General features: G+C 43.2%; 1 protein-coding gene across 1 annotated transcript; it reads left to right on the plus strand.

The window, feature by feature from the left end:
- Nucleotides 1-3,353: 3,353 nt before the first annotated feature.
- On the plus strand, nucleotides 3,354-12,124 carry DEGS2 (delta(4)-desaturase, sphingolipid 2). Its single transcript, XM_010072475.1, has 3 exons — nucleotides 3,354-3,411; nucleotides 4,132-4,874; nucleotides 11,981-12,124. The coding sequence occupies exons 1-3, from the start codon at nucleotides 3,396-3,398 to the stop codon at nucleotides 12,122-12,124; spliced, it is 903 nt and encodes a 300-aa protein (XP_010070777.1). The 5' UTR covers nucleotides 3,354-3,395.
- The last annotated feature ends 840 nt before the right edge of the window (nucleotides 12,125-12,964 follow it).

Here is a 12,964-nt window from a genome sequence, read left to right on the forward strand (position 1 = left end):
CTGAGGTCTAACTAGGTCTCTCCTGAGTCATCTCAGGAGCGTTGTCAGTGGAAACAGAGGATGAGTGAGAGTTCAGAACAAGATATTTGCGCTCTCCTGAGGAGGAGAAACACCAGGACCTAGTGACTGACAGCTTCTCCAGGAACAATTACTCCAACCCTCACTGAGCATCACTGTAGGGCTGTGGTGGGTGCTCCTGGATCTCCAGAGGGGAGCATCAAGGAAAAGAATGTGTAGTGAGAGTAATTTGTCAGTAGTGTCTCAGAGCGAGGCATGACTCTAGAGAGATGACTGATGCTTACACACAACACTGGAGTGATTTCTGTGAAATGTTAACTCAGTAAATGGGTTGTTTCAGAATCATGAACGCTTCTGAAAATATACCTGCATCGTTTGTTCTTTGTCGATGGCTTTTCTTGCATCCATATTGCTGTACAAGTGGGAAATGCTATCTATCATCATTGTGGTGCAGACTTCAACTGCTCTGAGGTTACGCTGTAGAGACTGTGGAGCTGTTTGGGCAAAATTACTAACTACATCTACCCACTAAAGTGGGTACTACTAGTAGTAAAGTGCTTGCACTGCTTTTGTGGTGTGTTGGGACAGAAAAGTTGTGCGTCTGCACTGCTGTATATCTACACCAGTATCCCCACCCTCTGAATGGCAGTATGATAGGCAAGCTGGAAGCAGCACGTGTGGGTAAGCAGTCTGCCAGCCTGAGCTAACAGACTTTCCCAATGAGCTGGAGGCTGGAGAATGTGCTGTGGAGAGGTCAGAGCAGTTGGAGCTGTCCTGGTCCTATTGTACTCGAAAGGGCAAATCCTGGTCCTGTGTGGTCACGTAACTTTCTGTTTTTTGTTTGTTTTTTTTTTTTTTTTGTCCAGTTGGGGTTTTTTTCTCCTATTCCTGTGCCTTTTCCGTGCCATGATTGTGGATGAGGAGCTCACTATAGATTACATTTTATGGCCATTGTCATGTATCAGTCCTGACCCAGTGCTTGTTGGGAAGCAATGGACTCTGTCTGTATAGAAGCTGGTCATTTTTATAATGGAAAAGTGCTCAGGAAGACTAAAATGGAAGTGATTCAGCAAAGAGCAGCATGATGAAAATCTCTGCTCAGATGCCTCTTAGTGTGAAACTCTAGCAGTCTCAAGAGTGGAGAGTAGGTGTCTGTTTACTCCTCCAAGTGCAGTGTTTAGGAAATGAAGGTGGTCTTTATGGTGTAGCTGTCACAGGTCTCATTGTCCTTTATGGCTCCTGGTTCAGCAATGTGCAGTAACCCCGTGTCTAATTCTCTGTCGCCTTTGGGACGTGCAGATGCCTGACAGCTGGTTTGCAGAGCCCTGGTTTGCACAGCCCAGCCGATCCCCTGCAGACACTTGTCACAGCAGCCTTACAGGGTTGTCCAGGTTTTTTGAACTGTAAGTGCTCTACCTTCTGTCACTAGGATCCCTTCAGCTAACCACAAGGCATGAACACCAGGGAAAAATGAGATACATCTTTGTGTCAGCCCATTATATATAAACTGCAGTCATCGGGATCACTTTATCTGAGATTAAATGTGTCTCACTGAAGAGTGCTTGGCCTCAAGTTTTGGAAGGGTCAGCATTCAACATCTTGCATGTGCCGTGCTCCTGAACGGAAAGGCTTTTAGCCCCCAGGGAGCCTGCCAGCCCCACCTGTCAGCTGCCCCGAGGTTTCTCTATGCTGTGGAAACAGGAAGGGTTTATCAGTATTAATGATAAACAGACACAGTATTGTGGTTTAACTAGTATGCAAAAATTTACTGTTGGAGAGGAGTTAATCATGTGTTGCATTTAATATTAAACCCTAGCAAGTTACTTAATAGCTGTCACCTGCGATAAGTGCAACCTGCAGTGCTGCTTGCAGATGCTATTGCTGCCCATTGGCAGTAACTGCTCTGGAATGTCTTAAATGTGATCTGCAATACTTGTTAGCTGCAACAAAAAGAAATAAGTCTAAACTGACAATATAAATAGATTCTCAAACTACAATATAAAGCAGCGCTTAGTCATTTTCCCATCCCATTAAAACTTTTTTTTTGGTCAAAGTAGCCTGAATTTGACCTGGATGAGGAACAGATTTAGTTGTTTTACATCTCTTAATCTCTTCTGGTGAATGTAGTAACTTATCTCTACCAACTGCATGACTGAAAGTTTGGGATGGCTTGGTTTATTAACGGGTTTTCTGGGTTTTGGACAGATGCTCCTCATCAGGACATTAAGCTATGTAAAATTACATCTGTAACATATTCTGACCAGGTCATTATATTGTTATTTTTTAGAGTGGATATCCCAGCCCTCTGTGTAAAAGTTTGGAACCCATCTACGTACCAGAGAACCATTTCTAGCATGTTAGCATTTCTAACATGAAAACTAATTTTAAAAACCTGCAAAACCAAGGAGAAAAATGAAACAGCAAAAAGCAAAAATCCTGGGCTTTCCAGAGCATATAAGAAAAAGTGTGTCTGACTTTAGAAAGATGTGAACTTTTAGTAGAGCTTTCCTATACTTGGAAAATCCCTCCCCTGCCTGAATACTCCTCATGGTGATTTTTCTCCCCTTGCCCTCACAAGGGGAAGAATTGTGAATGTCCCTTTTCTCATCATCTTCCACAGAGCTTGTCTAATCTTGATTGGCTCTAACCTCTGTTAAGCTGGGCTGAAGTTGGCCAACAGGCTCAAAAGTTGTTTGAGTGGTTGCAGAGCATGACTGCATCAACCTGCTTCCTTAAGTAGTGCTTCAGGTCTCTGAACTTCTGCAGACTTTTCAGGGTTCCCTTCTATAGAAACCTCTGCGTCTTGCACTCAGTACCTGCCACTGCTTGCAAGGTCACATGCAGTTATGTGTTGTCTCCTGTAGTTGTGTATAGTATACACAGCTGCATACATGCAAATCATTATAATCGGCTTTTATTGCATTGGTATCGTACAGTGACAGTCAGATGACATTTACTTTTCTGTTCATAAAAAGGGCCTATCAAACTTACAGGGCCACACCATGTAACCTTAGGGTTCGGAATGAGTAATTTGTCCTACAGTCTTACCTGTGTAAGTTGTAATTATTGAGAAATGCAGAGTATGAGCAAAAGGAGGGAGGCCAGTGGGTGGGTAAAGGCTATAAAACAGTGGAAAAAAATCATGTGTAAGTTAATACTGGAAGTGAGAAGTGTGGGTTTGTAAAGAAGATACCTGAAGCAATGAACAGCACCTAGAAGCTAAGCTGTACTTCTGTGTATTTTATTTTTTTTAAAAGGACAAATGAATGCCCGGTAGAACCAAAGATCAGTAAGCTGGTCCTGTCCTGACACGGGTCAGACCTGGCGAGCCTAGCCCATGTCTCTGTGATGCTGTATTGCAGGATGTGTGAGGCTGCATGAAGCTGTTGTGTGGTTATTTATGGGAATTTCATGCCTGTTTCTGGTATCTGACTTGGGAACAGGCTAATGAAAAATTTATGTCTTACAAATTCCTGACAATAATACTGACTTTGTTGTGATGTTACCATGTGCAAAGAGTTGTACGTGTTGTAAGCGCTGGTGAACACTCCAATACTTAGGAATGTTTTTTCAATGCTGCATTTGTCATCTAACCATAGAGCAAAACCTGGCGAGCCTGTTGCTCAGCCCTCTTCCCCTGCTAGTCTGTCTGAAGCAACAGTATGCAAAGTGCTACAAAGAAGGCAGTTGTATCCCTTTTGTGGAAAATAGCAACTGGATTGGGCAAAATAAAAAGAGAAAAAGATCTTGACAGAAGGTGCTTATTGCAGCTTGAATCTGGTGGATTTTGTCACACTAATACTCATCCCTCTGAAGGCACATGATACCATATATTGACCATCAGGATAATTTTTTTTTTTATTTACGTGTGTGTATATATATGTGTGTGTATATAAATATATCTCAATATCAATCACAATTAGACACGATGCTAGCAGTGGGAATGGAACACATACATTAGTGAAGCTTTCTCTGTAGTGGCAACCCTGCTCTGGAATTGCCACTTTATCAAACCAGGCCCTCAAACATACATTGATAAAAATAGAGTGCCAGTGGTGATTATATTTACCTAACTGTGATCTAATGAAGTTTTCTCTGCATTTTTCCCTTTAGCAAAGTATCCAGAGATCAAGACCCTGATGGGACCAGATCCACATTTAAAGTGGATTGTATCTGGAATGGTTTTCACCCAGTTTCTAGCATGCTACCTGGTGAAAGACTTATCTTGGAAGTGGATTTTCTTCTGGGCTTACGCCTTTGGGGGTTGCATCAACCATTCGCTGACCCTAGCCATCCATGATATTTCACATAACGTCGCCTTTGGGAACAAGCAGGCCAGGTGGAACCGATGGTTTGCAATCTTTGCCAACTTGCCAGTTGGCATCCCTTATTCTGCCTCCTTCAAGAAATACCACATTGACCATCATCGGTACCTGGGTGGGGACAGCCTGGATGTGGACATTCCCACAGACTTTGAAGGCTGGTTCTTCTGTACGCCGCTTCGGAAACTGCTTTGGCTTTTCCTTCAACCTCTGTTCTACAGTCTGAGACCACTGTATGTGAACCCCAAAGCAATTACACAGATGGAAATTTTTAACGCTCTTGTCCAGCTTTTTGTAGACCTGATAATTTACTACCTTTGGGGGCTCAAACCTATTATTTACTTAATAGCAGGTACAATTCTTTGCATGGGCTTACATCCCATTTCTGGGCACTTCATAGCAGAACACTACATGTTCTTAAAAGGGTATGAGACATACTCTTATTACGGACCTCTGAATTGGCTCACCTTTAATGTAGGTTACCACATGGAGCATCATGATTTCCCCAGCATTCCCGGATGCCGTTTGCCAATGGTAAGTACGTCATAAACATGAGTGAATTGGATTTTTTATAAAAGCTGCTAAACTGTCTCAAAGAAATGACTCTGAATCATAGCAATGGATCAATTTAAAAAAAGAAGGGGGAGGGAAGAAAGCTTTTGGATTTGTTTCTAATTCTTTCTTTTTAAGCAGGAGATTGAGAGAAATGGCTGCCAAACCGCTGTAATATGTAGTTTATTTGATGGAAACAAGAACATCTGAGCCTCAGAGGTCTTAAGGAATGATTTTTGCATGATTAAAATCCTCCAACAATACTCTAAATTTCTCCACTTCCTTCCTTCCACAGCCACCAGGTTTTGTCTCTTTGAAATTTAAAGGCTCGTCTAAAGTGAGGCAGGTGGCAATTGCTACCTGAAACTTGTCTAATGATCAGTCCGCTAACTATATTGCTTGATTAACATCAAATAAAAGTCTTTCTAGTTTTGAGATGACGTTAAGTATCAGGGCATGTTCCAGCCTGACACAAATAGCACTAGACAATAAAGCTGCACTCTGCATGGCTTATTTCACCTCTGCTGCCCCACCCACAGAAACTGAGGATGCCTGGTCTGTCATGGGGAAAGTCCTGTGGCTTTCCTCTTTTGAAAGTCAAGCCCCTTTTTGTTCACGTTCTACCAGTTGTGGGAATCACATTTGCAAAGCCCAGGTGTCTAGGAGTGGTTTTCAGTCTCCCTCCAGGTGTGTAGCTGCTCTTCTGGGTTTTAATACAAGGGTTCCTGAGCAGTGTTAGAGCTACGTGACTTCAAAGTACTGCTCTGGCATCCAAATCCTCTGGCATAGTAGGAAGGAAACATCTGTCTCTGGTCTGATGCAAAGTTGGGGGCTGCCACTGTAACATCCTCACGAGGTGGAGGCAGGGCTGAGGAGGCTGAGGTTCTGGAGCTGCAGCCTCCCCACTGCTGCACAATGTACAACTATGATGATGGCATATCCAGGCAACCGTGCTTTGCAGGTTCATGTTCTCCATCCCAGGAACACTGACTGAGAGGAGATTCAGAACAAGAGGGGATTTTCTTCTGGTGGAGAAGAGCATGGGGAGCCCCTATATAGCCTGGGTTCTGTGTTAACACCCCTCCTTCACTGCACTGCTGGAGGTCTGTCCTAGCAAAGCTGGCCATTTCTGGTGGGGGTCTGAGCAACCGGTAAAGCAGCCCACGTTCCCATGTGAAGTTTTTCTGTCAGGCTCTCCCATTGCTGGTACACCTGATAGCTCAGCTGCAAAGTGTATGAGCTTAGCTTTAGCTTCAAATGTTCAAACTTGTTAGATAGGGTTAGATATTTAGATTACTGAAATGTAAATAGAAGAAGACAAGGAGGTTAGGTCTCTATCTTACACAAGGGAAGTGAGTGACTAATTGAACTTGCTGGGACTGTTGCTCCAGACCTGATTGAGACCTGAAAAGCTCTTCCCCACCCACATCACAAATAGTTCAGCCTAATTCCCTGAGGCAGTGCAGCAGCTGGAAGTGTCTGCCCTCCTGAGTACAGAGGATGGAGTTATTAGCTGAATTTTATGGGCTTGTGTTCATGTGTTTCTAGCTCTAGGGTAACAGAGACTTATCCTGCTGGTGGAGGAGATACCAGTCTTGTTAATTGTTGTTGCCTGACAGAAAACTTTGAGTGATCAATTACAAGTGAAAATCTATTACGACTTGAAAATCCTTTGGCAAAACAGTTAGTGCAGAAAATTCTTTGTCTGTTAAAACAAGTTGGTTATTCTTTTCTGCAAACTGAGAAGACAAATTCTCTGCCTCTTTGGTGGAAGGAGATAAGGGGACAGATCCTCTCTGGGTAGGTTTAATGTTTGAACTTCCTAACAGGTAGGGGTAGAAACCTCCCCTTGCTCTCCTCTGCTTAACCTCCCAGCAAATTCTTCACTCAGCAAAGGTCAGTTTTTTTCAGATCTAGTCTTTTAGGCGCTTGAGCTTCTAATAGTTGAATTGTGTAATATGGTTGACCTCCCATTATAGCTATTTTTATTTTTAATTATTGGCAAGTAGAAAGTGAAATAAAGATTTTTTTTTTTTTGGCTCCTGCGTGATTAAGAGCAGGGGAGAAATATGGTCATAGAATAACTGGATCTGAATCTTGGAAAGCAACTGGCTCTTCCACTGGCTTATCAGAATAGTAAATTCAGCTTTGTCCTTTATTACAGGTGTCTCATTCAGAATGTTCTGAGTAATGTATTTGCCAATGGAAAGACCTTTGCCCTAGGACTGTGACAGATTTGAAAGAGGAAGAAGTAGGCTGTGCTGTAAGCTTGTAGATATTAAAGATGAGTGACATGAGTTTGCACTAAGAACTTGTCCCACTAGTATAATGAGAGATTACACAAGAGACCATGAAATTTAACATTATAATGAGGGACCTTGAGGTCCCTCATTGTCAAGGATGAAGGACGTTGAGCTGTTGGAGCAGGTCCAGAGGAGGGCCACAAAGATGATCAGAGGGCTGGAGCACCTCCCCTATGAGGACAGGATGAAGGAGTTGGGGTTGTTCAGCCTGGAGACGAGAAGGCTCTGGGGGGACCTTATAGCAGCCTTCCAGTACCTGAATGGGGCCTACAGGAGAGATGGGGAAGGACATTTTACAAGGGCATGTAGCAACAGGACGAGGGGTAATGGATTTAAACTGGAAGAGAGCAGATTTAGATTAGATATTAGGAAGAAATTCTTTACTGTGAGGGTGGTGGGGCACTGGCACAGGTTTCCCAGAGAAGCTGTGGATGCCCCATCCCTGGAGGTGTTCAAGGCCAGGCTGGATGAGGCTTTGAGCAACCTGGTCTAGTGGGAGGTGTCCCAGGTGGCAGGGGGGGTGGAAATAGATGATCTCTAAGGTCCCTTCCAAACCAAATCATTTTATGATTGTATGACCTGCTCTAAAACAAAAAAACTAACCCTATAGACTCAGTCTTTGCATGAACCCTTATAACTATAAAATATTGCATTGTTTACCAAATTATAAAAAGATCCATTCTTTATTATCTGAAGGATTTAATGTACTTCTGGAAAGGGGACAGGAGAATGAGGAATTCAGTACTCTTCCTACAAGCTGCAGTAAAAACTGTAGCATTACCAGAGGCAAACTAGTTACTCATTAAACTTGTGGGAAAAGGAAAAGACATGGTATGAAACCAGATTTATTAGACAGACAACACTGGAAAACATGGTAGATGTGTTGGTTTTGAATTGCAGATTTCATTAACCCTGTGATGGCCAGGAGGGCTAGCTTGAGTAGTTGTTCCCCCCCCACCCCCGTTAAGGACTATGGAGGCAACTTCTGAAATATGCCTTCAGGCATTCTAAGCATCATTTTTCAGCTTCTTGTCATAAAGGTCTCTAGCTTCTGTATCGCCCCAGGACAAAGGGTCTATAACAGACATGGTGAAATACTAGGCTGCATTTAACTTTTGCTCCTATCTGATACGATGGAGTAGGATTGGGGTCTGGTTCCTGTGCTCTACAAGCACAAAACCAGAAGCAAAGTTTCAGTCTAAAAGATGTGATTTCTTACCTACCACCTTGATCTACTTGAAGAAAAGCCTAAATATACCAGGTGCCAAGTGCCTAATAAGCTTCATGCAGACTTTGCCATTTCTTGTTATCCTTCTATGATAACTTCCATTCACAAACTTGCAGCTAAAATCTGTAAGGAAGAAGGGAGGGAGGAGTTGAAGCAAATAGACCATCTCCAATACAATAGGGAGAGCTTGAGGGTTAAGTCAGGAGCAGGACCTAGGATCACTTTGTCACAGTGCCTCCTTCTTTGACACAATCTATGATCTGGCTACTCCTCCATCATATCAGAGAGGAGCAAAATTTGCTACCTGGAAACTGCCATCGGCAGGTTTTGTGCTGCACCCAGAATGCAACATGGAGGATGATTCCTCCAGCCTCAAACATAATTAATAGATGTAGTTTAATGTTGTATTTAAAAGGGAATCTGCATTAAAAACCAATTATTTTCTGCCCTCCCACCCCCCAAATTTTCTGGCTGGTAAGGAGAAGATAATTTTGTTTTACATATGGAGACACTAAGAAATTATGATAGATGAACTGCTTTTGTCAGGAAACTTGCATAGATCCATTGTAAAAGAGAAACTGCTTTAAAAATTCTTCCCTGCCATGTGATAACAAAATGGGAACATGCACCTAACAAACTTCCTAGTCTTTTCCATAAGAAGACACTTCAGAAGTCGTCCCTCTAACTGCATTCATTATTTTGCCTTTTCCTCATTCCCTTGTCACAAATATTTTATTGCAATTTACCTTCTCTCTATTGTTTCTGTACATCTCATACAGTTGTCCTGCCCAGAGCACAGGGACTTTGCCAGAGGTGCAGGTGCTGCCTGCGCTCCTGCACGAGGTGCCGCTGGGCACAGAGCCGAGCAGGAGCAAAGAACTGCTTTGTGCAGGTGTAAGTTACTGTCCCACAGCTTTTCTAGGGTAACACACTCCAGAGCAAGCCTCTGCTCATCTCTTGTAGTTTCCATACTGGGCTTCTTATTCAGAATGAGCTGCCACCATACTCTGCAGACAGGTGCTAAACAGATACGCTTGGCGAACAGGCAACTCCACCACCACCTGATGCTGGCGAGCACTTGGCAGCCGTGACTGTGCTGCCTGCTTCCAGAATACGGTGTGTGTGATCTTCTTCAAAATTTGCTGCTGGGTATTTTGATTAGTCATCTTAATTATCCAACAATACTTGTATTCTAGGTGCCTCTTTTATGTCTGTAATGAAGCTGCAGAATAGGTGTATGGAATATATTTAAGTGCAAGTTTCCAGAGTTGCATGTTGTGTCCACCTGAGCTGTTCAGCACCATGCCCAGACTATGCTGCTGCTCATGTTTACTGAAAGTATGGAAACTATTGAGTTGAACATAGGCTGTTTATTGGCCTCTTCTCTGAGCCATTTTTTCCTACCTTTACCCGTGGAGTAATTTTTATGGCCTTTGGTGCCAGAAGGCACAGCCACTGCCTGAGACACTGTTCCTAGGAGATGAATTGGTGTCTGTGATACTCCAGCCCTCCACTTCTATGTGCAAGGGGCAATACAGAAAGACTTTCTAAAGCCCATGTAGTGGTCAAGGTCTGTCATGATCAAGAGCTCTTCAGAATAACGTAACCAGCTGAGAAAACGTCTGGTTCAGACCATTGTCTCTCTGGGCAAGAAATACATGGGCCTTCTGGAGAAGAGGGGAATGGTAGACTTGCCATATGAACTTGGCTAGTATAGATGAGGGCTGAATTACTGTTGCAAGTCAAAATTCAGAAAGAACGTCTAAGATGGGGGTGGGGAGGGAAGGTCTGTGCATTCCCTGTGCTAGGGAATGACCATGTCAGAGCTGGAGTGACGCTTTTGGGGCTTGGGATCTGAGACCTCCATTGTGTCTGGATAAGGCCTCACCAGTGGCTTTCATTTAAGGGAGTCAGGAAAGCTTGTTATCTAAATAGTTGTCTCTCTCATCCTTTGACTATTTCAATTACCCCGCTGGGAAAAGGGAGGATGCAAAACCCAGATTAAGTTATTTCTGACTGTGGTTACAGAAGGAGTGCAGGGAACTAGATCTGCATCTCCAGAGATCTTACCCAGTACCTGGAAATCACTCTTCCAGTCATTAACAAATACCTCTAAGGGGAAATGCTGTTATTGTCTGAATCCCATTGGAAACTGAAACACATTTGAAGTACAGACCAACACTTGAAAGCAGGATATAGGGAATTATTAGGAAGTTGGAGGTATTCAGTGAAAGGCAGAATATAATCAGCTCTGAAGTGACAACTCCACCTCCAACACGGCACTACTGTGCCACCAGCACAGAGTGCCCAGGGGCTGCAGTACAGAGGTGAAATATCTTAACAGAACTTGTATGTTACCCAGCCTACCTCACAGGAAAGCGTCTGCTTGCAAGCTGAATTAACAAGGTAATTAATAGTGAGTGGTACTGGCTTATAATTTAACTTTTGCTGGACTTCTTACCTTTTCACAGTCAAAATGCTGTGTTAGGATTCCACCATTACACCTCGGATGCTGATGAGACCCTCCTCCTGGATGTCAATTTGTGTGTAACCCTTTTGACGTTCACTGGAAGTCCTTGCTGTGCTTAGCATAGCTGGCTTGAAAATTCTGCAGGGTGTTTAAAGAGAGAAGTCATACTGTCCAGCAAGACAAGCTACTCTGCTATAGAGCTTTGTTTGTCTAGGAGGTGGAGCTGTAATAAAACCATGCGCAAGCAATTTATATGCAAGTGTTAACAGACTCTGCTGCTTTGTACATGCGTTCAAAAAGCAGAGCATCTAGCTGGAGCAGGGGCTCCTGATAAACTGGGAATCCTCGTAGTCCCCTGAACCTGCCAGGTTGGAAACCTCTTTGTCATCCGGTTCTGGCCTTGCTCCTACTACAAGCACCAGCCCCAGTGATGTGCAACAGTCTTACGTCTTCTCTGGTGGCAACAGTCTTAAGACTTTGGGAGTTGTAACAGGGGTGAAATTTTATTAGACTCATGATCTAATAATGAGTCTTGCAGCATTTTTAACACCAGCCTGAGGAGAACAGACCGCCCCTGCAATCTCCTCTGCCTGCTGGAGGAACCTGTCTCTCAGATTTGCATCACGGTAGCAGAATGGAGGAAAGAAAATTACATGTAGCCAAGGCTGTGTCTGGCATTTTCTCAAATAGCATTTCTCTCCTACCTGGCACCTTCGGCAGACTAGTATTACAAGTGGCAAACAGGACTTTAAATACAGCGTGGTGGAGTCTTGGCAATTTATAGACTGGATTAGTCATCTCATTGTGGAGATCCCTCCACCTCCCAAATGAGAGAAAATAGTTCTGACTGAAAACAGAGATCCATCATCTTTCAAATTCTGACATTGCGAGGTAAAACTTACATCAGAAATCTGCTGAGAAGTATCTGAATGTATTTAAGTACATCTCATTTGGCTGAACTTCAGAAGCTCACAAACAGTAACAAGTAACTTCAGGTTATGGCTGTGCTATCAGATCTGAATAGGAAGACTGAAACCCACCTGCCACAGTGCAGCTAAACAGCTCCTTCTCTCTCTTCTTCTTCCAGGTGAAGAAGATTGCAGCAGAATATTACGATAACCTCCCACATCACCAGTCCTGGATTCGAGTTCTGTGGGACTTTGTTTTTGATGACACTATTGGTCCTTATTCAAGGGTTAAGAGACTATGCAAGCTGGCAAATGGAAGCTAATGGACTAGCTCCAGCTGCTGTATTGGGGTTTCGTTTGTTTGCTTGAATGACTTAAGTTTTCTGTAGAAGTAGAAGGATGTTTGTGTGTGCTCCTTAGACCAAGAGGATGAGTGTGAAAACGAAGTGACTGGATGCACTGTTTTAGACTGTTGATACTTTTAATACAGGATATTTGTGTATGTAACCCTGAGAAACTAGAAACAAATGAGCTACAATTATGTGAACCTTTGGTCTAGGCTTAGTATGAGCTTCCTGGGCCACATGTGCCCAACTCTGAGTTTTGGCCTGGTATGAAACAGATAATGCTTGGTGTGTGCATGCGTGAGCATGCGTGTGTGTAGTTCAGAACTGGTTTCTCTTCATGCCAGATGAGACGTAGATGCTCTGCGTGCACAGGACTGTGAAAGCAAGGAGGACTGGCACGCAGTAGCAAGTGATACTTTCTGGCAAACTTATGGGTGCCTTTAGCGCAATGTCTTGTCTAATCTATTATCTTTTGATACTGTCTGGTATTTGAGATTTTGTATATGCAATGAAATATGTGTATATTTTTGTACATTTTGATCATTATTGTAGTAGCTGCTATTTGAACTGTATTCAAAGACTTTTTCTAAACCTTTTCTGAATCCATTTCTGTTCTTAGGATCTAATACTCTGTGTAGCTGAGTGACAGAGCTGAACTGTGACATGGAGAAACCCTTCCTTTAGTCTTCTGCTTGCTGTCTGATCAGCAGCATGGATGTGCCCCTGGAGGAACTGGGTGGTCCTTTCTCACTCACTGTTTCAACAATATTCATAACTTTATATTTCCCATACTTTTCCCCACTGTAAGTCCTTCTC

The sequence above is a fragment of the Pterocles gutturalis genome, unplaced genomic scaffold (genome assembly GCF_000699245.1).
Source record: "Pterocles gutturalis isolate BGI_N339 unplaced genomic scaffold, ASM69924v1 scaffold11372, whole genome shotgun sequence".
NCBI classification, from domain to species: Eukaryota; Metazoa; Chordata; class Aves; order Pterocliformes; family Pteroclidae; genus Pterocles; species Pterocles gutturalis.